Source organism: Balaenoptera physalus, assembly GCF_965194825.1.
Source record: "Balaenoptera physalus genome assembly, chromosome: 15".
Taxonomy (NCBI): Eukaryota; Metazoa; Chordata; class Mammalia; order Artiodactyla; family Balaenopteridae; genus Balaenoptera; species Balaenoptera physalus.
This window is the reverse complement of record NC_138894.1, coordinates 60,326,084-60,352,585: the sequence shown is the minus strand read 5'-3', so window position 1 is coordinate 60,352,585 and position 26,502 is coordinate 60,326,084. Positions and strand designations below refer to the sequence as shown.

At 45.2% G+C, this 26,502-nt stretch overlaps 1 protein-coding gene and 1 long non-coding RNA gene across 5 annotated transcripts in view; one reads left to right on the top strand and one right to left on the bottom strand.

Moving 5' to 3' along the window:
* Positions 1 to 3,471: 3,471 nt before the first annotated feature.
* Positions 3,472 to 26,502, top strand: part of PRKCE (protein kinase C epsilon) — a 603,195-nt gene continuing 580,164 nt past the window's right edge. The window contains exons 1-2 of one of the 4 annotated variants that reach the window (XM_082427721.1): positions 3,472 to 3,640; positions 4,725 to 5,265. In XM_082427721.1, coding sequence (XP_082283847.1) covers positions 4,918 to 5,265 — 348 coding nt within the window. In that variant the 5' untranslated portion in view covers positions 3,472 to 3,640; positions 4,725 to 4,917. Of the gene's footprint in view, positions 3,641 to 4,001; positions 5,266 to 26,502 lie in introns of those variants that run through there. The other 3 variants (XM_082427720.1, XM_082427723.1, XM_082427722.1) reach the window with 3 other exon arrangements.
* Positions 8,929 to 26,502, bottom strand: part of LOC309644296 — an 81,286-nt gene continuing 63,712 nt past the window's right edge. Inside the window, exon 2 of the long non-coding RNA XR_014254359.1 lies at positions 8,929 to 21,782. This is a non-coding gene — a long non-coding RNA (uncharacterized lncRNA). The remainder of the gene's footprint in view (positions 21,783 to 26,502) is intronic.

The window sequence follows — 26,502 nt, the reverse complement described above, 5'->3', positions numbered from 1 at the left end:
TCCTGCATATTCCATCACAGGGCCCAGGTGGTTGGACTCTGTTTCACGGAGCATGTGTGGAATGTATGAGAGACCCTGACCAGGCAGACCTTTGCAGAAGCCATTAACATCCTGTAAATGGCAACAACCAGCAGAGCAACACGGCCATGAATCTGAATGCGCTAGTCTAAGGTTCTGGCGCCCCTCCCTGCTTCCTTTTACCCAGTTCAACAATATCCACAGACCGTTTCATTTTTGATCAGATGGAGTGTAAAGCATCCTCAGACTTGGAGCTTCTGTTCCTCTGACATCCTGTGTTTGGGGTGAGTCTTCTGGAGAAAAATTACAGAAGAGAAAAGTATCCATCCCTGAAAAATGGTTTTTTTAAAGTGTTAACTCCAGTTATAATGCTTCTCCACTTTAGAGGGATCATTGTCTCTCAAGGAGGAAGTTCAGACTTCCTTTGCAGGCTCTACAAGGCCTTAATTATTCAGTCCAACCTACCTCACCTCCTCTTACCTCACAGGCCAGGTACACCTGGTCCCTTACTCATCCCAAACAGCCATGCTCTTACCTACCTGTGCTTTATACACTCTGTTCCCGTTGCCTCCAATGCCCTTTCCTCTCCTCTTTGCCTCTGAAGGAATTCCTGTTGAAAAGCCTAGGCCTGCTGGGTGATGCCTTCCCAGGCAGCCCCAGGCAAAGGGTTGATCCTTCTTCCGTGCTCTCCGAGAGGCTGGTGCAGCCCTCCATTGGCTACTATCATACTGCCCTGGGGACTCTTGCTCCATCAGTCTTTTTTCCATGAGCCTTAATTTTAAAAGGAGAAGGTCACCATCCTGATCATTTTTGTCAAATTCTTCTATCACTTTTCTTCCCTCTCCCAAAGATCACAAAACAACTAGGCCATAGTTGGAATCCAAAGGGTGTTTTACTCAGTGTCTATACCCATGGCTGTCCTGTCTTTCAAGACTATACAGGGGCCAAGAAAAGGATGAAATAGGCAATAATTATTGATTGGAATTTTACATTGTAAAACTTCTGCCCTGCAAGGGCTTGTTTTTCTTTTCACATGAAATCTGGAGCAGAGGGTCATTTTAGACCCTCTGCCCCTACTCCTCAGGTAAATTTAAGGGTTTCCCCCTAAAGAGGCTCACATCTGGCATCTCCATGGTGCCCCTGGAGGATACATATTTTCATTCAGCCAAGTTTGAGAGGAGGATGGTGAGAGATTTATTTAGAAATAAGGATGTAATAAGGGCAGGAAATTAGCAATGTTTGTATGTAGACAACCAGCATTCTCCCTTTTTATTTAAATATTTTTCCAACACAAAACAGAAAGTTTGTTTGGCCAAGTTTTTTAGTTACCCCACCTTCCTCCACCCCCAGACAGAAAGACTTGTAATTGAAAGGAAAGGTCACCCTGGGCTTGGCTGCATCTGAGGATTGCAGGCTGATTTATTCACATGGTGTAACAAACATTCTGCTAAGAGGCAGATGCTGCCTTCATGTAACCTTACCCAGGTCCAAGGAAATGGTATTGGAAACTTGTAGCTTATTGGTTTTAACAACGCCTGGTCACTGGGATGGCAACAGACCCTATTTAATATCATTGGGGTTCTTGCCTGGGAAGGTGGTGGGAATATAATATCATGCCAAAAGTTCAAGTTTAGTGTGTCTTTAATTCTAAACGTATTTCCTGTTGAACACACAGAAGAGGAGGGATTCTGACCAATGTCCTTCAATCCTTGTACTTCTCTGTTTGCAGGTAAGATAGGACTCTCCCAGAGAAAGAGTAGAGAGAAGGTATGAAACACTCAAGAATCCCTAACTTCACGAAATCTGTGCCTTTCTCCACTGCTCCAAAGGGCTGGGGCTGGTGTGGGGCAAGTGAAGCCCTCATCTCGGGCACAAGTTTCAGGGGTGCCAATAAACTCAGTAATACAAAGACAATTTTAATGCAATATTTTAAATTATTCAAAATTTGGATATTATGTTCACCCTGGAATTCTACATTCGTTTTGATTTTTTAAAAAAAATATTGCATTAAAATATTATTTGTCTTGATGGCCGAGTTTGTTGGTAGCCCTTCAATTTTGCCTCTTTGTCAGGCATCGTAGTCAGCTCTCTCTAGCTCTTGCTCTGCTTCCAAATGCATTTTTAGAAGATCAAGCCCTATTTGCCATTCTCGCCCATCACATGCCCCACAAAGGGGGAAACATGTTTAATAAGAACAGAATGATGGCAGTAAGAAACAAGGAGGAAAAAGTTCTGATGATCAAAGAAATAAAGTTAAACAGCAACGAGATATCCCACCTGTGCTTTGTCAAACGGACAGATTTTAAAATATGCCTCCAGTTGGTGGGAGTGGCCCTAGAAGGCATAACTTTTATATCTTGACATTTTACATGTGAGCGGTCTCGACTGTCCTTAAGACTGCATGGTAGCTCTCTCTCTACCCTGCTGCTCAATCCAACAGGGTGGGCTTCGAGAAATTACTTATAAATTCAGGAGAGCGCAGTGGCTGCAGGCCTTCGGAGAGGATCTGCCTGGGGCTTTTCTGATCATTTTTGCGACCTGTGTGCTGCACTTGGTATCCTGTTCCAGGGGCCTGCCTTCTTCTTCGTCTTTAAGCCTTTTGAAGCCTTTAAGCCACAGACAATGATAACCTTTTTTCCACTGAGAAAAAGTGATCGAGAGGTGGGTGTCAAATTTTGGCCGACACTAACCAGACTCGAGAGATAAACACTCAGCTTACCACGATTCCTACAAACTCCCTGACTTGACTTGGCACACGGGACAGGGCCGAGGTTTTCTTTTTCCGTTTGCACAACCCCCCGGCTCGCAGGTTGCGGAGATGACCTCTTCCCAGCGCTGTCCTTCTGCTGTTCCAGCCAGGGCCGCGACCGGGACCTCCGCGCTCTCCGCCCCGGCCTCCCAGGTTCGTGTCCCCAGGCGCGAGGCCGTCCCTCGCCGGGCCGCCTTCCCCGTCCTCGGCTCCCCGCGGAGGAAATTCTTCCCCAGCAGCCCAGGGCTCGCCTCACGTGATCAGCCGCCGCCGCGGCTTCCAGCGAGAGTTTAAAGGTTACGGAGGAAATTAGCACGGACACAGCCCCTCGCCCCTCGGAGGACGCACCCCGTTTTCGCGCAGCTGGGACGGCCGCTGTCAGCGCGCTGATCAGAGCCCCCAGAAGGGCACAGGCAAGGTCCAGAGTAAATATGAAGTCACTTCGTAAAATATAAACAAACAAACACACAAACCGAGCCGGGGTGCTACTAAGCTTTCACTTGTCAACAAGTTCTCGCAGCCCGAGAAGTCTGGGACAGACCCCCAAAGGGAGAATGCCTCCAAAGAAAGGGAAGAGAGAATAAATGTTTTAAAGCTCACACGGAGCCTTGCACGCCCCTCCCTTTCCCCCTTCCCCCACCACCGCGGAGCAGAGCGTCTCCGGACAGAATGACAGACAGACCGACCAATACTCCGCAGGCTGCCCTTGCCAGCCATGGTCCGAGGAGGGGTGGGACCGGGGGAGGGTCCCGAGTCCTCGCCGGCTGCGCGACCCCTGCCACTTATCCACCCTCGGCTCTAAAAGACAGTGTTGGCCGCAGAGCCTGGAGAGATGCGCGGCCCGCTCGTCTCCCGGCGGAGACCACAGACCAGGTATCGACAGCCGGCGGGCTCGCACCCCAGCCCCCAAGGCCGCCACTCCACGGGGTCCCGCGCGGGGTCCCGGTCTGGCTCCTCTGCCCGCCACCGCGACCCCGGCAGGCTTGCCCGCTCTCAATCGTCCTCTCCTCGGCTCACTTTTCCCGTATTGCTCCCCCAACCGGCAAAACTTTCTATTTCCCCAAACACAGGAGCGCGCCCGCGCGCGTGCACACACACACACACACATACACACACAAACACACACACACACACACACACACACACTGACGTCTTTTGCGCATTTCCTGCATTAGAGGGAGGGAGACTCGCTCGCACACCGACGGAGGGAGAAGAGACCGAGGGGGAGAGCGGGCGGGCGGGCGGGCGGCGAGCGAGCGGCAGCCGAGAGCTGGGACGCGGGGAGCGCGGCAGGCGGGCGCCGGCGCCCGGGAGGTGGGGCCGCGCGGAGTCGCAGTCCCGTCCCCGCCGCCGCGCTGCGCACCGCTCGGTGCCGGCCTGCGCCCCAAGCCTTAGCGACGGCCACCCCGACTCCCGAGCCCGCGCGGATGTGAGATTCCCGACTCCTGGCGCCTCCCGATCGCCGACTGCGGCGCGGCGCGGCTTCGCCCAGGAGGAGGCGGCCGGGCTGGCCGTGTGGCTTGTGGATTTTTAAAAATTTGGCTCCGAGGAGGACCATTTCCTCTCGACATGCATCCCTCCGGATAGACTGCACATCCCTTGGTCCATCCCCCGCCCCGGGCGGTCAGAGGCAGGCGCTGGGTGTGCGAAGAGGATCCGGGTTGAAATCTGCGCCCCCGGTTCTCGTCCCCGCCCCGTCTCACCGCCCCCTCCCCCTCCCGGAGTCGAAATTTCCCGGGGATTATGTTTCGGAAAGGTAGGTAAGCGCCGGGCGCGGCGCCCGCTTCCCCGCAGCCCGGACCCAGTGAGGCGGCGAGGCGACGACACAGCCCCCGCGGCTTGCAACGGAGCCAGCACCTCATCTCCTCTTCTGGAGGTGCTGTTGTTGGGGGGGGGGAGAGACTTGCTCCAAACACGGACGTCCCCCAGCTCTCCCCCCCTCCCTGTTTTCCGTTAGGAACCCGGCGAGGAAATACATGCACTGGCTGAGAATCGCCCGCGCCAGGGCGCAACGCTACAAGGTGTAGGGAGAGTGTGCGGTGGGGCGAGAGGGGACCCAGGAGTCCCCGTGCTCGGAGCGCCGCGGCGTCGGTTCTTCGTTCCTGCCCTCGGGGCGGACGGAGTGACCCGCCCCACTCCCCGCCCCGACCATGGTAGTGTTCAATGGCCTTCTTAAGATCAAAATCTGCGAGGCCGTGAGCTTGAAGCCCACAGCCTGGTCGCTGCGCCATGCGGTGGGACCCCGGCCGCAGACTTTCCTTCTCGACCCCTACATCGCCCTCAACGTGGACGATTCGCGCATCGGCCAAACGGCCACCAAGCAGAAGACCAACAGCCCGGCCTGGCACGACGAGTTCGTCACCGATGTGTGTAACGGGCGCAAGATCGAGCTGGCCGTCTTCCACGATGCCCCCATCGGCTACGACGACTTCGTGGCCAACTGCACCATCCAGTTTGAGGAGCTGCTGCAGAACGGGAGCCGCCACTTCGAGGACTGGGTGAGTTGGGCGCCTCCTGGTCCAGGAGCCCGGCTCTGGGGTTCCGGGGGAAGACTCTTGGCCTTGGCTTTGGTCGTGGGGCGCGGGGTCTTAGTGCCCTCTGAGGTGTGTGTGTGTATGTCTCAATTACCTTGGGGAAGCACACTCCACTTCGTAGTTGGGAAGAAGTAGGCATTGGGGCGAGGAAGAAGAGACTTGGAAAGAGGGTACGGCCCTCTGCCCCCTCCAGACAGCGGGTGCTACAGGGAGCTCGCAAGCTGGGAGCCCCGAGCCGCCGGTGCTGAAGGCTGGCCGAGAACCCGGCGCCTTCCGCAGGCGCGCGGTGGGCTGGCTGTGTGTGATTGTGTGCCTGGGGGTTCCTCCGTCCTTGGAGAGGCACGTGGAGCCCTAGACTGAAGGCTTCGTGCACGTCCTGGCTTTGTCCTGCGTAGCCTGAGGGACTGTTTTCTCTTTCCCTCCGGGAGGAAGCTAGCTCGTTTCTATTCTGTTGCCTGGCAGTTAGCTCATCTTCTGACATACGGGGAGAAAAATGTCTTCTCCTCTAGTACCCTCCAGGGTCCCAGAAACATCGGCCCAGCTGGTTTTGCCCAATGCATTGCCTATCCATCCGGAACGAGTGTTGTATTCTACAAATGGTTCTGCTAGTGAGTAATTGGAAGTCAATGCTTTGAATCCGACTTCAAGTTATATCATTTCCCTGTTTTGATTTTCAAGACACTGTGCAATGAGATACTAAGTCTGAGACTGAGTTAATTGATTACATCGTCAAAATATTAGGGACTTGGAAACAGGCCTTGTGCACATACTATAAGCCAAATGCATTAAACCTTGGCATTTGGAGAAGCAGGGAGAAGCAACCTTGCTTTAGCTCTTTTTTTGGAGGGAAGGTGTTCAATTAGGAAATGTATTTCTTTATTTTCAGATTTGTTACATGTTTCCACCGAGAGCAGGTGTGGCTCTGGGTATATATGTTTTCAGGGTTCTTTGGTCTACCCAAAAAGAGAGATATCTGATCCTCATGGAGAGATGTTTAATTATTGAAAATGAATAACTTCATGATTGTCCTATGGTCAAAGGTTGCACACGAATCACCTTGGCATATTGCCTTACATATATATACATATACAAATACATATATGTACACCCATATATATACATATATAAATGTATATATATTTTAAGGATATGGAATTTTAGGGGGAAATAGGAAAAAGCCTCTTCCCTTTATGCTCACAGCTGTGATGTAGTCGGCCCGAAACCATGGTTACGGGGCTTACAGGGAAGCTCCAACAAACCACACCAAGTACAGCCCTAGAAGATTGTGGCTTACACTTTGGGAAGCAGGCAAACCTTTATGGAATCCCAAAGAACACAGTGCTATTCCATTCCATTCCAGTTCACCAATGGCCCTTGCCACTGCCTCCCTCCCACCACTGGCGTTCCCATGCATTCCCCATTTCCTCTCCACACTGGCCTCCAGTCCTTTCACTCATGAAAGCGATGCATGTCTGAGGGGGAGCTGAAGGTATAACTAATTTCAAAGCCAGATCTTAACACCGAAAACCTGTGGTTTTCAAGTTGTTGTTGTTGTTGTTGTTTTAGAACGGGAAGGGGAAGAAAAAGCTATGACTCTGGTAGTGAGGAGATGGGGCCTTTTGCCGTGTATTCAGATGAAGGAGTTGGACAGTGAGGCAGAGAGCAGGTAGGGTGAACAGCAGGTCTGCTTTTATCCACATGCAGATGCTGGTTGGAGGGAAAGGAGTCTGAGTGTCTCTGATGATGCTTTGCTGGGGCCCACCCAAATCTTGGGCACATTGGGGCACCATCCCCACTTTGGAGCACGTCCAGTGAAGTGTGCATTGGGCACTAGTCTTGTTTGGCTATCATTCTCTAAGGTACTCAAATTCACTTTGAACTTGACCCTAGAGCAGATCATCTAGTGCACAGGCAAGTTTCACAGACAAGGACGTTGAGTCCCAGAGCATCTAAGTGGATACCTGAGGTCATGTGACAAGCAAAGGGGGCAGAGTTGGAAGGAGGGCCTCCAATAGGAGGGCCACACCTCCTATTGCTCACGGCTCACCCAGTGGAGAACTGGCCCCACTGGCCTCCCAGTCTAATTCTCCTTGCAGAGTCATGTGCTGTGTCCCTGATGTTTTTATTGTACATGATAATTTAAACTGCTTTCAAAATCAGTGTCTCTTTTGCTTTATAGCAAGTGTGAATTAGGTATGACAGGTATTGGATAGATTCAAAAACTTGAGATACAGAAAGGCCAAAGTCACAGGATGAATCAAGTAGTGGAGCTTGTTCTGTTTGCCCATTTGTGGTTGTTTCCACGAGGATTCTTTGGCCACTCTGGTTCTTCCAGACTGAGGGTGAGGATGCAGCAGCAGAGGTGACTGGCCCTTGGAAACAGACAAGTTGCAACTGGGATGGCTAAGGTCACCTTTCCCATCCCCGTCGGCCAGGGGACACCCACAGAATCACACCTTTGGGTAGAATTTCCTAGGCTCTGGCTTCTGTGCTCTTCACCTGACAGTGATGAAGAGATGTGGCTGAGAAATCTGACCTGGAGTAAGGAGATGCAGAGGGCATGCAACAGCCGCTTCTCTCATTGCTGTGGAACATTTCATTCAGCTACATGATGAATTCCCACGTAGTCACTGAGTTCCTGTTTTTTGCTCGGATCCAACCAGGGACGTTTAGCTCTCTGGGTAATCCAGGAGTAAAAGAGACCATGGGTTACTCTCAGGAGGCTCGGTTTCACTAGGGAAATGAATAGATCCATATAGACACTTAAGTAGCAATTATGTTATAAATGAGTGGTACCTTAAGTATGTTACAGGAGTTCCAAAAGGGAGTGTGCTGGGATGGCTGGAAGAATCTGGAGGTTCCTGGAAGGAGGCATGAATTGGGTGTGAAATGATGGGTAACATTTAAAGAGATATTTGTAAGAGGAGACAGTGTTCCATGGGCACGGACACTCTGGAATAAAGGCAGAGGATGCCTGTGGTCAGAGACACATGGCTGAAACTGAGGGTGCCTGTCAGAAAGGACAAAGGCAAATTTGAGGTTTCCCAAATTTAAGACTTTTATCTGAGTACTGCCTGTACTCTTACATATTTACTTAATATTTTTAAACATTGATGCTTTTATTTCCCACTGAAGCCCCAGTATTCAGGAAATCACAGGTTTGGATATTGTAGTTACAATTTTTCTTCATTTATATTAACATAAACATTGGGCCTCTAAAAGAAAAAGAAAAGTTTATCTCAGGTGCCTCTTAAAATCATTAGTGCCACGGGGGCCACCCTCTGGAAACACTGGAGTGGGAGAAAGTTTAGAAAACTGAGGTGGATTCTAGAATGTTTAAAACCAGGCTGAGATCATTATTCTCCAGACCATGAGAGATGTATCAGTTATGATGACAAAAAGGATTGCTTTAAAGAAAGCTTATTACAGAGAGAGGGGAAGATTTCATTTGTACTTGAAGCAGAATCCCATTAAATACTATTGCCATAGCTTGTTTCCCAAGAACTAGATAATGGCGCTACTCAGACTTTGGTGTGCAGAAGAATCACTGGTTGAGGGGCTTAAAAATATAGGTTCTCCTGCCCCACCTTCAGAGCTTTTCATTCTGTAATTTAGGACGAGTGCTAGGAATACTCATTTTTAACAAGATGTCCTGGAGATTCTGACCAGACCATACCTTAAGAAACACTGAATTAGAATAGAAATTGTGGGCAGGAGAAGTCTCCAGATAATTAATGTACCAAGACTTTGTACGTAGAAATGTCCTGAGATTTTTTGAATGGACTTTTATCATTCCTGAAGCAAGATTTATAAGCTTCAGGATTGGGTAGACTAGAAGTATTGGGGTTCCCGTGAGAACCAGAGGCTGAATGAATGCTGGCTGGAGCAGCGCTTGCATTTAGGACAGATGATGGGGGAGCAGGGGGATGGCAGAGAGGGTGGGTGGAGCGTGCCGCTACAGCTGGCTGGTCCTGTCACACTCTGGAGTTTGCTCTTTGTCACCCCAGTAGTCTATATCCTTAGCCTCAGTTCTCTCCTGTTCTCCCCTTCCTGCCTCTGAAGATATCTTTGGTTGGTGTCACTCCCGTGCTTCATCCTGTGGAAGAGGCACTCATAACAGTGCTAATGACAGAAAGTCATTGTCTGAGAGGTGGTTCGGCAGAGCACCTAAGGGCAGAGCGCTGGAGCCTGGCTGCTTGGGCTTGAATCTCACCTCTACCACCGACTACTTTCGAGACCTTTAGGGAGTGATTTAACCTGTTTCTGTTTCTTCTTCTGTAAAAAGTGGGGATAGTACAAGTCCCTACCTCTAATGAAACGGGCTTGTCGTGGGGATAGAAGGACCACATAAAGCGCATAAGCCAATGCCTGGCCCTCAGTCAGGGCTCTGTGAATGTTTAACAACTATAGCTATCATTGTTATGTCCCCCTAAACCTACCATGGGGCTGGCCCTAGAGAGGGTTCTTTCCTGAGTTGATTATTATACAGGACCTAAGGAAGCCAGTTTTTCTTAGCCTCCAAAGTATTTTTCATTCGGGTAGTCTCATTTGGCAAGAAATGGGACTCTAGCGTTTCTGTTTCATTTTTCCAAAGTAGCGCGTTGACAGGGCTTCTCAAAATTATCCCACCCTGCTGACCCTGGGGGATAGGCCGATGCCCCTTTTGGAGAGGTTAGGGTTGGGGGGCTGGCATTCCCCCTGGGCCCCGAAGCCCTTGGGGAGATTCTTACATGCAAAAGCCAAACAGAGGGGCCTAGTGGTTCGGATGGTGGTGCCCTGGGCAGAGCCTGAGGACACGTGTTCCAGTGAAACTACCCTAGCTGAGGCTGTTCTGCTGGTGGCCTGAGCACATGTTGATATACGCTGCCTAAAGGCCCATCTCCTCTGTCTTCAGGACTCTTGTCAGGCAATCTTTCGGAGGATTTCTGAAAACTTCTATTATCATTTAAATAGAGTGAGGTGGGATGGTCTGGAAAGGGGCGCCGAAGCCCTGGGAAGGGTCCACACCCACTTTGTGGGCACCTATGCCTTGAATTCGTCCCCCAGCACCTGAGGTTCCAGATCTCTCCCTGCTCTACTTCCTACCGACTCATATAGTACTTACCATCTAATTAAATATTGCTCCCCATGGTACATAATTACTTATTTAACAACTACCCTAAGAGTTGATTCTTGACCCAGTGCTATCATAGAGAGCTGCTTGACTTTGTGTGCCCGAAGTTAAAGGGCCTCGAGCCTCATGGGCTGTCAGGGCTTGCCTGTCTGTCCTGTTCCTCTTTCTCTGTGTCTTTGACCAGCAGCAGATCTGGTGAATATTTAAGACCATCAGCTCCCTAGCTCCTCAGTGGGCCCCTCACCCTGAATCTGTGAGCTTGAACTTCAGGATGCCTGGATCAGTCACTAGTTGTGTGTCTTTGGGTACGTGACTTAGGCTCTTAAAGTCTGTTTCTTTGTTTGTAAAATGGGAATATAATAGTTCTTACCTCTTAGGGTTGCTGTGAGAAATAAGGGAATCTATGTAAAGTTCTTAGCAAGGGGCCAGGCTACAGTACATTCTAACAATTTTTATTAATATTTGAAGGGTTATGTGCGTGTATTTATAGTTTTAGAATCTTAAATCAGAACATATTGTCCAGTGAAAGATATTTTTCTCTTTGATTTGTGAATGTATTTATATGAGAAGTCTCACATTGTCTAAAAATAAAGTTGATTTAGTTACACTTAACAATTGCCTTTTTGGAAATATTAGAATTACTTGAAATGAGATTGTTTTGGGAAGTCTAAAACTGTGACCACTGGAGTCAAAGGTTAATTATTTATTGAAGCATATGAGTAATTGGAAATAGGAATATTTGGGAGCTGCTGTTTCGGTTTTGCTGTACCCATTTCATCTAGTTTCATGGGTTTAAATACATTCTCAGTGCTGTTGACTCTAAATTCCTAATTCCAGCCCATACCTGCTCTTGAGCCTCAGAACTCATACATGCGACTGCCTTCTTGTCATGGCCATATGATGGTATAAAGGGCATCTCAAACTCAATTATGTCCCAACCTGATGTCCCCCCTCCCCAGTTTAAGCATCTCGTAGTTTTCCCCATCTCAAGAAATGGCAACTCCATCCTTCCAATTGCCCAGGCCATTCTTGACGCCTCTCATTCTCATGCACCCCGCCCTGTATGCAGTCCCTCAGCAACATCTCTTGTCTCTGCCTTCAAAATATGTCCCAAATCTGATCAGCTTTCCATACCTCTGCCGACGCCACTCTGGCCCAAGTCCAAGTCATCTTATGCCTGGATTATTTCAACAGCCTCCTAAGTGGTACCCCCTGCCCCAGCTTCATCAGATCATGTCACTCTGCTCACAAACCTCTCAGGGTAAAAACCCTTATCACCATCTGTAAGACCACCATGGTCAGGCCTCCTGTTATGACCTCTCTGACCCCATGGCCCAGTACTCCTTACCGTTCTGTCCTCTCCCAGTCATATTGACCCACTTGACACCCTTACACTTACTCACTATGTTCCTGCCTCAGTCTTTGCACCTGCTATTCCATCTTTCTAGAGTATTCCTTCCTCAGATATCCTCATGGTTCAAGTCTTTACTCAAATGTTACATTCTCAGTAAGGCCTTTTCTGACAATCCTGTCTAAAATTTTACTCTTCTCCTTGAAACTTTATATGCTCCTTTCCTGCTTTATTTTTGCTTTTTAGCTCTTATCTATCCTATATATTATATAGTTTTCTTATTTGTCTTCATCTCTAGCACCAGAACAGAGGTTCAATAAATGTGGAGGTTTTTGTTCACTGCTCTATTCTTGGTACTCAAAACAATTCCTGGCACACTGTTGCATTAAAGAATGAATTTAGTCAAACAAAGATGTATTCCCCTAGCACCCTCTGTGGTCTAGCACTGTGGTAGATACTGGGGGCTTGATCAAACAAAAGTGGTGTATGGTATCATTCCTGCCTCTGAGGAGTAGGAAGTATAGTTGGGAAGACCAGTAAGATAAGCAGTTGAGTGAATTCCTTAAACGATCTTTCTGTATGGTTGAAAGAAGTAAGGAGAAGGCAGAAGAAAAGGATATTTTATTTTATAAAAATCTATGGGATCCTTGAAGATGTTTTTATGAGAGAATGCTGTATTATTTCCATGAGGCAATTTGCACCAAGCTGAAGCAACTCCATCAAGTCTGAGGTTTCTTTATTTTTTATTTTTTTCCAGCCTACTGAGATATAATTGACAAATAAAAATTATATACATTTAGGGTGTACAGTGTGATGATTTACTACACATATACATTGTAAAAAATTATATATGTGTATATATATACACAGACAGACATATATATATATATTCTTTTTCAGATTCTTTTCCATTACAGGTTATTACAAGATATTGAATATTATTTCCTGTGCTATACAGCAGGTCCTTGTCAAACCGTTTTTAAGGGTGGAAGCTGTCACAAAAAAATAAAGGTTCCAAAAAGTATGGAGTTTCCTCAAAAAACTAAAAATAGAGTTGCCATATGATCCAGCAATCCCACTCCTGGGCATATATCTGGACAAAACTATAATTCAAAAAGATATATGCACCCCTATGTTCATAGCAGCACTGTTCGCAATAGCCAAGACATGGAAACAACCTAAATGTCCATTGGCAGATGAATGGATAAAGAAGATGTGGTACATATATATAACGGAGTACTACAGACATAAAAAGAGAGTGAAATAATGCCATTTGCAGCAACATGGATGGAACTAGAGATTATCATAGTAAGTGAAGTAAGTCAGACAGAGAAAGACAAATACCATGTGATATCACTTATATGTGGAATCTAAAATATGACACAAAAGAACTTATCTATGAAACAGAAACAGACTCACAGACATAGAGAACAGACTTGTGGTTGCCAAGGGGGAGGGGAGGTGGGAGAGGCATGGATTGGGAGTTTGGGATTAGTAGATACAAACTACTATATATAGAATGGATAAACAACAAGGTTCTACTATATAGCACAGGGAACTATATTCAATATCCTGTGATAAACCATAATAGAAAAGGATATGAAAAAGAATGTATATATATGTATAACTGAGTCACTTTGCTGTACAGCAGAAATTAACGCAACATTGTAAATCAACTATACTTCAATAAAATAAATTTAAAATAAAAAAAAATAAAGGCTACAAATGCTGTATAACCATTACGGAGCAAAATGATTGTCTGAGGTTTCTAAAAGAGGGAACTGTATACCCTGTGGGTGCTCAGGGCCCATGCAAGGTGCTGTGATAGGGGGAGAAGGAAAAGGCCCACTTGTCTTCCCTTTGCAGAGTTTAAAACCAAGTTTAAATTCTCATAAGGGCTTTAGATACAACACCCTTTGTAACTGGCAGCAACAAGAAGTGAAATTTTACATTCCAGCACCTGAACTCACAGAGCTCATTGAAGCACACGCAGACAAAGCTTCCAGGGGTTTCACTTAGTTGAAAAGAACTCTGGAGCAGGCCTGCAGTATTTTACATAAATAAACGCTACACTTGGCAAAACATTATATTTCTCTTCAAGTCCCTCCAGGTATATATGGGCTTGTTAAGTAATTACAATCTATTATAATGCTAATTAGCAGGCTGCACCTGTTTGAAATCTAATTTTCTGGCAGAAACCACGCAAAGTGGGCAAAACTCTGCACTGTGCTGGGAGAACGGGAAGGACAGGGACGGACTGTTGTCCTTGTACCTCGCCGACCTCTAAACAGAATGGAAACTCCGGACAGAATAAGATTGTGCTCTGTAGTATCTATTGCCTGGGAGGAGGAGGGGCACAAGCCTGTCACCAGATCCAGGTTCAGGAATGAGGACCTCCCCCCCATCCCCCGTCCTGGTCCCCTCTACCTCACCTTGAAGTCTCAGAGAGTTAGTTTTGAAGCTAGTGAAAAGTCACTTTCATTTGCCAACAAGGAATAAACTCATTGAGCTACTGACCCAGCTTCAAGGTGTAATCAGGTTCAAGAAGGGTTTAGTGGGTGCATCTATGATTAATTATTGACGAAAAAATTGACTTGGAGTTTGCTTATGTCCTTCTTGAATAGATTTGTTTGTTTTCTTCAGACTAGAGCATCTCTTGGTGCCCATTGTCTTTCTGCAGCCAGATGTAAGCATCTTGTTTTCTTTTTTAAAATAAATTCTGTGTTTATTTATATATTAGGAAAAAAAAGACTTTTTTTTTTTACGGCAATCATGGAGTCACAGAAAAATTGAGAAGAGATACAGAGATTTCCCATACACCCCCTATGTACGCATATGCCCCCTCATTATCAGCATCTCCCACCAGAGAGGTACATTTGTTACAACTGATGAACCTATACCATAATCAAAATCACCCACTGTCCATAGTTTACATTAGGGTTCGCTCTTGGTGTTGTACATTCTGTGTTTGGACAAATGTGTAATATATATCCATCATGATAGTATTATATGAAGCAGTTTCACTGCCCTAAAAATTCTCAGATGTAAGCATCTTGTGAGCAGACGTGTCTTCAATGCCAATCAGAGTATGAGCCACTCAGAAGGTGCATGTAACCTACTCACTCATCCGTGGGTTGAGTAAAAGGTTGCCTCTTTGGAGTCTGTCTTGTAGAATCTCAAATAGGCAGCACTCTTTCATCAGACTAACTTAGCTTCTGCCCCTCTTAGAAATTCATCATCCAGTACAGTGCTGAAAAGAAGGATGGTGGAACCCACAAAAGATTCTAACCAGTGGACAAAGAGGAGTCTTCCTTCATTGTTCCAGCCATCCTTTCAGCCATTTAGTGAATATTCATTGAATACCTTATATGCCAGGCACCATGCTAGAAGCTGGTCCCCGATCTCATGGAGTGTATAGTCTAGTAGGAGACACAATATTAATCAAGGAATAACACAAATGTCCTGGTATGTAAAATTACAGCTAAGAAGGAGAGCTCTTCACAAAACTTTCAGAGCCTGGGGACACCTAGACCTCACCTCTTCAGGGTTGGATTGGCTAATACCTTTTTCCTTCCCTGAAAAATTTGTTGAATGGTGAGTCAGGTGACTTCTATTACCAAGTGGCATTGGACCTTAAATTCCACGTCTGTGAAAGCAGGAGTTTGCATAGTCTAGAGGCTTAGGAAGGCCTGTGTGAACAATGATCCTGACTTGGCTGTCTGCATTTGGGGCCTTGACTGTGCTCAACCTAGCACTTGATAGTATTTTATCTTTATTGTTCTCCATGTAGCTAAGTCTTGTCTCTCCTGAGAAACTTCCAGCTTCTGCCTTTTCCCCTCCTCATCCTTCTTTGTTGTTGTGATCAAAATCACAAAGGTATTTTTGAAAGCTCACTTCTTTGCCTAGTGTTCAAGACCCACAAAAATACATTTATTTTTAAAATGGAGCCCTCTCTCTGTATCCTTGAGCCATTCAAAGGATATTCTAAAAACAAACAAACAAGCAAGCAGAATTTCTAGAATGCAGGGTCTGTGAATCCATCTCTCTACCTTCCAGACTGATGATTACCTAAAATGTTTTGGGCAGCTGATCGAATCATCAATCAGCCAGCAAGGATGGAGCATGGGATCAACCAGTATTTGCCAGCATATCTTTCAAAGTATAGGAGCCTTGTAATATTTTCAGGTTGCTGTGATCAAAGAGTTTGGGAAATGTTACAGAGTCAAATGCACATTAGTATATTAAAGACTCCAAGATGGCCTGTAGCAAAGGGACTTGTATAACTCTGTATGTAACCACTTATTTCCAAAATTATTTTGTCATAGAATGCTCTTATTTGTTAAAAATTATTAGCACTATAGAGCTAGTGTTTTGTGCACATATTTTGCAAAATATTATAATTAGAAAAAAGAAGGAATGGACTTTCCTCAAGTGGGTCACTTGGGGATTCAAAGGTAACACCCTTTTATGAAAGTGAACTTGAGGAACTGTGGGATTTCACAGGAGGGGGGGATTACTGTGGGTTCTGATAGTTGGCAGAGGCTTCTTGGTAAGATCTGGAGCCAGTCCTTATAGAAAATGGAATCTGAATAGACAGGGAAGGGAGCCTCTAAGTTGAAAGGAGAGCATAAAGAATATTGGACTGGCAGTTTCTAGCATTTTGGGTTATGAGGGCAGTCAGGAAATCAGTGAGATTAAAGTAAGAATGCATTCCAAAAATAATTGCTTCAGTAAAAAAATACACAAAAAAACCCCCAAGGAATAAGATATCCAAAGAAAGGGAACAGTGAGTAGCATGGGGTATTCATTCATTAATCTATCCATCCATCTAGCCGGCCAGCCAACTAGCCAGCCAACCATTCAACAAATATATATTGAATACTTTCTATGTTCTAGGAATTTTGCTCAGAGCACAGTGTTGAACAAAATCACTCATGATATATTGAACTCTTTATTAGCAAGGAAATCTATCCTGAGGGCTAACCTCAATCTCTCATCCTGTATTTCCAGTTAATTTTCCTTTGTTTATTTCTTGATAGGCCTAATAGAGATGGAGAAAAGCTTTGTAGCATCCTTCATGTAATTGAGTGGTGGCTTGTCCAAATTCATGAACATAAAAAAAATTGTGTGGGCTTTGGAGTCAGTCCATCCTGGGTTGAATTCTGGTTTATCAGTTTTGGCTGCATGATCTTGGGCAAATTATTTAACTTATATCTGTACCAGTCTCTTATCTATAAAGGGGAATAATAGCTGTCCTGTAGAGTTATTGTAATATTAGATGAGAAATGTAAAAGTGCCCAGCTTCTAGCAAGTTTTTAAAAAAATGGTAGTTAATTATTATTGGGAAATATCTGCAATTAATATTTATTACTAGATACAGGTAAAATTGTGCTTTGTCTGAAGATTTTGTTCAGTAATTCCCAGCTAAGGAGTCTTAAGCAAAACCTTTTTCAGTCCCTACTTCCCTCCCTCCCTGAAATGAGCTAGCAACAGGAATTCAGGGTTTGCTAATTCCAAGTGTGCAGAACTAGAATCCCACACTTAACTCTTCTTAGGTGACCCCTTGGGGTGGGAGGTACAGGGAACATAGATGACCTGCCCTTGGGCTCTCTTTGGTCCTGATGGACAGACCTTCCCAACAAATTGCTCCCTCTTGCCTTTTTAAAAAGCACAGACAGTGTTGCATTTTGACCTGAACAACACCTGCATCAGTTTGTGGGCCTAATGTGGTAACTGAGGTTTGAGGGTTTTTTAACAGCCCAGTTTGCTGTGGTCCAGGTGTATGTCCCATTTCTCTGGGCCAAAGCATCTGACTTCATTTCCCTACTATGCGTGTCTTCTGTAAGCCCAGCCTCCGATTCAGTGCATGCCGATCGCTCTGTTGTCCTAGCCCAAATGCTGGCAGCACCCAAAGCCACTCCATTTAGAGAGTAGGACTTTGCTTTTGACCCAGGCACTGGAATTGCTAAGGAGTACCAAGAGTTGAAGAATAGCCAGTCTTTTGAAAAGATTACTGTGTGCTCATAAGGAACTATACATTTACTTGTTAATTTTCTGTTAAGACCCTTGGTCTTCCAGCTCAGATTTCATTTTAGATAATTTATATTGAAATAACAAAAATAAGTGTGGCAGATAGCTCATCTGCCCTTCTTTATGGGTCAGTTCTCAGAAACTGCCTTTTCTTCTCTTCAGTCATAAAAGTCCTTTTCTTCCTTCAAATCCTTCTTCAGACTTCACCCAGGAGCAGCAGGTCTGGTTCTTTTGTAGCTTTATGACTTCGTGAAAATTCACTTAACATCCTCAAACTTTGGTTTCCTAGTTTATGAAAAGCGTTAGTACTATTTTTCATTTTAGAGAAGACTATCTCATTTAAGTTACAGGTGCCTGAGTACTAATTCAGGACGACAGCTTTAGGACTGGTTTTCATATCTTTATTAGTCTGGTTCTCCGGAATCCAGAGGATTTGTGCGAGAGTTGTATGGTAGCACTAAATCCCCTTTCTGGGTGCTCAGAACCAAGGATAGTCTCCTCCCACCCCAGGAGCTTATAGGATAGAGTCCAGCCCCATCATCCTGCCAGACATTCAGGGCCCTGCGTGGCTCGCCCCCTTCCCCGTTTAGCGGATCCCGCATCTTCTGAGCTGGGAACCTCCTCCACGAGGGCTTGTTTCTGTCCTCTGTGCCCAGTGTTTCCTTGTGCTCTGATGCCCCATGTCCATCTTCCTGGGATATTCTTACCACCCAACCAAGTCTCGTCCTTTTTGGGCCATCATTCCTAGAACTCTTCAGGCTACTGCTCTTTTGGCCTTTGGAATCCTGGTGAGGTTTCCCATCTGTGCCCTCCATTTACAAGTATTGCTGTCTGGTGTTGACGACCCCATACCCTCTGTCTCTGTTCTCTCACAGAGGCAGCAAAGGTCTCTGAGAGGAAAAACTCGTGCCATTTTGTGCTAACACTTGGCATATTGCCTTGAACATAATAGATACTTGCTGGGCCAAAAAATTTTAACGTTAAATACAGTAAGATTTACCTAAAAAAAGATGTCCTTTAGATGTTTGTTCTGGGGTGTTCTCCTTCCTTCTATGACAGAAAAGAATGTCATATTTTAAAAATTACACACACACACACATCTGTATGTGCTTTAAAAAAGAAAAAGGCAAGAGAGAGTGCTGATACACAGGGACGATTTTTATCTTTTACTTTTACTTCAACATTTTTTAAAAAATTAATAAACTTTATTTCCTAGAGCAGTTTTAGGTTTACAGAAAAATTGAACAGGCAGTACAGAGAGTCCCATAAACTCCCTCTGTCCCCCCCACCCCAGGTTTCCCCTATTATTTTATATATATTTTGACTTGAAAAAAAGCAGGGGAAAGATGCAACACAGCCACTGCGAATTGAGGCAGGTGGTGTCATGGTTAAATGCAGAGGCTTTGCATTAGAGGGAGGTGGGTTCTAATCCTGGTTGTACCACGGAACCAGCTGTGTGACCTTTTGACAAACTGGGTAACCACTCTGAGCCTTCATTTCTTCATCTGTAAAACAAGGTCAGTAATATCTACCTATTACTATTGTGTTGTTTGGAATAAATAATATAATGCATAGAAAGTGCTTAGAAAAGTGCTTGTCACATGATAATCACTTTAAAATGTTAGCTATTATTATTATTATTCTAATTCTATTGTAAAAAATAAATTGTAGATTATGTGGTTTGGGACTTACGACGTCAGAGTCCATTTGGTTTGATTTTGTATGTCGGAGGGTGACTTGGGCTTGGGGGTTGCTTTTTGTCTGAGGGCCGTGTCTCTGATAGATTGTAGTTCGTGTTGTAATAAGTGACATAGGAAATGACTGTGGTTTGCCGAGTTTGTATTTGCTGTCTGCATCAGGCATTTATAGACCAGCATACATTCACAGAGTGCTGTGTTCACAGTGGCTTGTTTATTCTTTATCAACTCAGCTCCGCTGCTAATGAGCTGTGTGATCTTGGGGAAGAAATGTAACCTCTCTGATCTTCGGTTTCCTCTACTGTAAAATAAGAATAGTCGTATTGGCTCTGCCTACCTCATGGGGTTGAAAGACTCATTTACTATACCTCTGAAAAATGAAATATGTCACACACATGTTAAGCAGCGATGATGAACCACTTTGGGATTTGGGGGAGGGGTGTGGCATTTTCATGTGAAGTTTACAGATGGGAAAATTGAGGATAGAGGTTGTCCCCTGGCAGGGACTAGAGTGGATCTTATCTCCCCAAAGTCCTTGATAAATCTGAGCGGTGAGCAGCATTTGGGTTTCTGAGCCAAACAGTCTGCCTTACCCTCACATTGTTAGGGCTGAGGATTTAAAATTGATCTGCGGGCTTTGTTTCTAGGAAACTGGCGTCTTAGAAGCCCACCCCCACAAGCAAGAGAACATGTCTCTTTCTCTTTGCTTCCTTATCCCTTCTTGGCTCTTTAAATTTTTGTCTTTATCACGGCTTATCATATGACTGGGCACAGACAACCGAACGCCAACTATTTTAAGGGGAAAAGGGGAGGAAGACAGATAAGACAGTGATTCAGAAACGAGCAGGAAAGTGGAGTCATGTGGTCGTCCCCTGTGGGTGGGATGTACAGCAGTTTTTGAGACTGAGAAGGCCTCCTGAGTGCCTGGAGAGTAAATTAGGCCTGTCGTGAATGTGTTTTAAAGCCCTTCCCTGTGCTGGGAGAGATTCAGGACCCAGATGGAGCACACGATCCACAAGTCATGCCCTCCTGCCCTGCTCTGTGCCTGGGGCGTGCTAGGTGCAGTGGAGGCTCCAAAGGAGAGGCCTTGGCGCCTGCCCCCTGGGAATAGGAAAGGGCGAAGCGATGCCCACTTGAAAAGACCGCTCACATCAGTTTCAGAGTGAGAGGAAACTGGGTCTTGTCCTAACCTATTGGTGAAGGTATAAATCAGTGAAGCCTTTTTTTAGAGAGCAGCCTGGCTGGTAGTATCTGTAAAAACCAAAATGTATATAATCAAGATATAATCCAGATAATGTTTATAATTAATTCCATTGTTAGTTATCAATCATATGGATACGTTACACCGATACTATTTGAGATCCAAACCATCGCTTGTCCCTGATGGCTGAAGGGGTGGCCCTGTGGGTGCCCACATACTGTTAAGACTGCCATGTGGCTTCTCTGATGGAATTGGGATTTTAGGCAAGTGAGCATCATTTAACCCTTTCAAATTTAAGTCGATTAAGAACTTTCAGAACTTTTGTCTATTTTTTTGTAGGAGGATCTGTTTTTCTTTTTGATGGGGAAAGACGTGAGAGAAGAGAATAAGGGTACATCTTGTTGAGTTTTTCAAACCATGGGTCAGGGCCCATCCATTGAGGTCATGAGATCAATTAGGTAGCTCTCAAACAGCGATTTTAAATATGGAAGTAGAATAGAACAATGTCAAAATGACCAGAATGCATCACAGGCAGTAAGCGTAAATATTACTTTAGAAAACTTCTGCTTCAGTTTTATGTGAGTATTATTTATATGATGATCTTAATTCTCACTGTGGGTCCCAGTAAAAATTTTTAAAAATTTGAGAAACATTGGCGTAGAACACAATTTCTAATTTAACAGGCTTTTGATGAGTACCAGTAAGAGGGAGATAAGAAAGGAAAGAAGATAGGGTTCCCTGCATTCAGTAAGCTTCCAATTGGACCTCCCTGGTGGCGCAGTGGTTAAGAATCCACCTGCCAATGCAGGGGACAAGGGTTGGATCCCTGATGGGGGAAGATCCCACATGCCGCGGGGCAACTAAGCCCGTGTGCCACAACTACTGAGCCTGCGTGCCACAACTACTGAAGCCTGTGCACCCTAGAGCCCACGTGCCACAACTACTGAGCCCGCATGCTGCAGCTACTGAAGCCCGGGAGCCTAGAGCCCGTGCTCCGCAGCAAGAGAAGCCACCACAATGAGAAACTCACACACTGCAACGAAGACCCAACACAGCCAAAAAAAAAAAAAAAAGTAAGCTTCCAATTTCCTCACCCCCAAAATTCCATAAAGGTGGTGGCTTTTGAAGAATGGGTGGGATAGACTGCCTGAGTCTTCCTTAGTGAACAAGTTCACAACAATGTAGGATGCAAAAGTGACCTGATGAACTGAAATACCTTATGTTCTCCAAGAGCCCCCATCTCCTGACACCCCTGCAAATGGCATTCAGTATCAGATAGTGGTGCATCAGGGTTCATGTGTTGAACTATCCGAAGTTCAAGGTTAGAGAGCTCAGTTCCTGCCCTGTGATGTGTGGTAGGTTTCTCTAGCACTAGCTACACTTCAGCCAGCACAGGATAGTTTTGCACTTTTTCATCAGGAATGTGGTGTCTTTGGAAAATAATGTGTTTTGACCTCACCCCTCATGGCACTGCACAAGGTTAATACATTTATTCAAAAACCTGTACTGTTTCTCTTGATTTTCCCATCAAACTTGTATGGTAGTAAATAGATGTTCTCCCTCTTAATTTGACATTTGAGGACAACAAAACCCAGGGAAGTTAAATGATGAATTGGAGGCTGGGGCAGATGAATGAGGATCTGGGTCTCTTGGTTTTTAGGATGAGGCTATTTACTGCACAGGTAGAGGTATATAGTCTCCCAAACACACTGACCTAGGGGGCCCAGGGCCTGGCCCAGAAGGTATTGATATCAATACCATTATACATTTAATACCTTTATATATTTGTACATTTAAGCTGTATTCAAAAGGCATTCAGATGAATCAAAATTCCTTCCTACTTTTCTCTTTCCCTCCTCTTGCTTCTCTCTCTTTCTCTTAGGAATGATCAGATGGAGGAAAGGTCCATGGAACATTTTCCCAACAGCTGAAATTATGCAAAAACTGCTATTTAATAGGAGATATTCACTTAACCCTTATGTATAGATGGAAAACTCTAAGAGCTCAGAACGTAGGTGATTTGATCAAAGTAAAAACTCCAGTAGAGACAGAGAAAATATGAGAAAACAGGTTTCCTCATTCCTATCAAGGTGATTGGATAGCTATACCACATTGGATCCAACCATCATCCACCTACCAGGCTTCCATCATCCATCATTTTCCATCCATCCCATTTATTGGTCATAAGTTAATGCCAATACCATGTGTCTAGAACTTTTAGTAAGGGAGGTTGATTTATTTATTTATCTTTTCAGTTTACTCTTCAGCTATTGACTGGGGCAGATGATCAGACCACCTTTGGGCTGACAAAAGTTGAAACTTGCCTGTTTGACGAGATGACCATTTGCCTCTCTCTCTGGGGTTGGTCTTTACATGTCAAGGGGATGGTAAAAACCGTGATGAGGGGTAATTTAAAAAAAATAAGTTCGCTTTTTCTTCCCCCGACTTCCAGAATTCTCTAGAATGTCAGGATGCATTGATTTTGTAATTCAGCCTACTGTACTGACAAGATCCTTCCTTTCAAGTTGGAGTTCCCAAAATGTGTTCTGCAGAATAAAAGAAGTTAATAGATCATATACATTCAAAAAAGGAATGCTGTGTCAAGTAGATTTGGCAAACAATGGATTAAATAAAGCAAAGAACTTACTGTAGTACTTTTCAGAGCCTTCAATATGCTGATTTCCGTTAGTCTTCAGGATGGCAATTGAGTGAATAGTGTTCCCAAACTCATCTGGCCATACAGCACTGTTTTGGGGACAGTCCTTATATATCTTGAAGTAGTATCATTTAGGAAGTACTATCTGAGAATCTGGCCTCTACCATATAAAGCAAATACTACATATTTGGGACTGTTGACCAAGGGAGACTGATGTGGTGAACAGGAAGGGATCATTATTAGTTTTTGTTAATCTTTTAGTCATTAAGCCTAAACCTTTGTTTTTAAAAATAGGATCCCAAGTGTTGTTTATAGGCCTCTGACCCTAAAGGGAGAGAAGCTGAGGCTGGACAGTTGTTTTTATATGAAAAAAGGAGTGCAAATAGGGCTCTTATTAGTAGGATTTTCTACATGATATTCTGGTAGTTCATCCTTGTTCTGTCTTTAGCCAGTGACATTATAAAGCAGTCGCCAAGCTAATATTATGGTTCCTGAGATCATTCATGTAGAATTACATGGGCTGAGGTCAGAAGCCCATGGTTCCCCCTCCTTCCTGACTCAGGTCAGGCTGAATAGTATCCAAGTGCAATTTAACTCTTGCTCCTTCTCTTCAGAAATCACTTGCTACTGGGTTATTGCTTCCAATCAAATCTATTGTGGAGGCATGTTTCAATATTTCATTTTCTTGTGTTTATTAGAAAAGATTGGGGGAAAGCTACATGCAAAGATCTGAGTGTGATCGTGGGAGCTGACCTGAAGTTAAAAAAGTGAGGGAGGCAAAGATTGATTTCAGGTTTTCATGTCTTTGAGGGCCCCTCCTAGCCTGGGGCCCAGTCAGGGTTCCTGGGTTCCTCTTGGCTGATAAACTCATTTACATTGGGGTGTCCACACATAATGAGTTATACAGGCTGGAGAGGGAGCAATCCTTCACCCAGAGGGCGATATCTCTACCTCTGGAGTTTTCAGATGTCAGTGATAGGTGAAGATGAGCTTTTTTGGCTGAGAGGAAGCTTTCAAACCAGGTACTGTCCTGTGACCAGGCTATTACTGAGACTATGTCAAGGGCTAGGGTCTTCACATAAACCTTCAGCAGTGGGTCAGGACCCAACTCACCTATACTGAGTGGACATATTTCTAGATTACCTCGCATTGAAATGCTTGTCTCCCTCGTCCGTGAGGGATTAGTGCTTTTCCACTTCAAAGGAAAAACAGGCCATAAATTACTGCGGAATTTTATGGCATTGTCCAAAGCACAGATTGGAAGCCAAGGAAAAACAAAACTCCAGCTTCTTTATGGAAAGTCAAATGTAAAAGAGAGATTGCTTCCTGAAAAGAGGGAGGCACTGCCTAGGGGGAGTGGGGGGATAAGGGACTTGAACTTAGTCTGTAGAAACCCATCTTCTGGTGCCCCTGAGGATTTTATGAGAACTCTGGGCCTCAAACTGATGAACTTGAAGGCAAAGGGAAGCAGGTGGTTGAACTGATTGGAAAGTAGGTGAGAAAAGTGATTATTTTTGGTAGCAAGATTTTTGTGTTTGGATTATGCCTGCTGTAGATCCAGTATCTTAATTTACATTCGCCTCAGCAAGGCAAAGAATTCCCCAGGTCATTCATACACCTGATTCCAATTCAAGGCTTGTTAAATGTTGGCGAAGGAAAGGAAGGGGTGGTGTGGAAGTTTCTGAGGCTGGCTGACCAGGGAGAAAGCAGACAGATCCTGGGGGCTGGACTTCGTCATAAATTACAGACGAACAGAACACTCTAGAACATTGTATGTTGCAAAACAAAGTAGAACCAGCACAAGAAAGCACTTTGTACGCATACGTGAAGCAGTTTCCTTTCTAGAAAATGTTTCCTCAAACTAGGAAGATCCAGCAAGCCCTGTATCATCTGAACCCAAGCCTTCAACTCTTTTCAGCTGTCCTTTTCTGACAGTGGATACACATGATGCTGTAAGTCTTTGCTTTCATGCCTTTATCCCATCTCAGGAGCAGTGGGGGGATTGTGACCGTATGGGGGGAGTAGATACAGTCATTTCACTGTCATTTCTTGTTTCAGAATTGGAGTGAATCTGAATGAATCATAACATTTGCATTTAATATATTCTCCTGGGTATTGGCTAATTTTAAACCGGTCAGACGAGTTTTAAGGTCCATGTGGTTTGGGGAAATTCAGTGGTGCATTTCCTCGTTTGGTCACCCCTTATTTCCCTCCAACTTTGTTCCTTTTCAGCAAGCTGGTCTACTTGGCATGGTTATCTTTGATCATCTGAGTAAGGAGGAGGGGAGACTGGGGAGGGGCTGGGCTGAAGGTCATGCAAGAAGCATTCAGGTCTCTGCTTGTTAGCCAGCACCGCTGGGAATTCCCAGGGGTCTTGGGGAGCTGGCCTTCAGCTTGCAGAGGGCCCCAGGTGGGAGGCCGCCATCCACCAGGAAGCTTCCAGCTAGCAGATGCGGGGCAGGGGAGGGGGCAAAACTCTGATTGTGGAAATGAAAGTATCTCAGCATTTTGCTTCTTTTCCTCCAAGTCACTGCCTCCACTCCAGGCTCTGACATGAGCAGCTTTAGCCTCTCCACGTTGACTTTCTGCCTTGGCTCTATAATCATGGTGGTTAATGGATGCCAGGTGTGTTGGTGTTTTTTTTTTTTTTTTGGGGAAGTTATTTACTACCGGAGTGGGGAGATCTTCTGGGTCATGGGAAGTTCAGGGAGCCCCAAGACAGCGTCACTGGATGGGATCATTACCAGAATCACCCGCAATCTCAGGATGTCTGCCCCCACCTCCCCTTGCTTGTCTGCTGGATGTTCAGCCCTGTCGACGTTTCATAGCTCACCTGAGCAGGTTCCCCCAGTAGCCTGTATTTTGATAATTGTTTGCCTCACAGGGCAAGCATTACAGTGATTGAAGTGTTGCTCTGTGAAGGAGATTTTTTTTTTTTAATTAATTTATTTATTTATGGCTGTGTTGGGTCTTCGTTTCTGTGCGAGGGCTTTCTCTAGTTGTGGCAAGCGGGGGCCACTCTTCATCGCGGTGCGCGGGCCTCTCACTGTCGCGGCCTCTCTTGTTGCAGAGCACAGGCACCAGACGCGCAGGCTCAGTAATTGTGGCTCATGGGCCGAGTTGCTCCGCGGCATGTGGGATCTTCCCAGACCA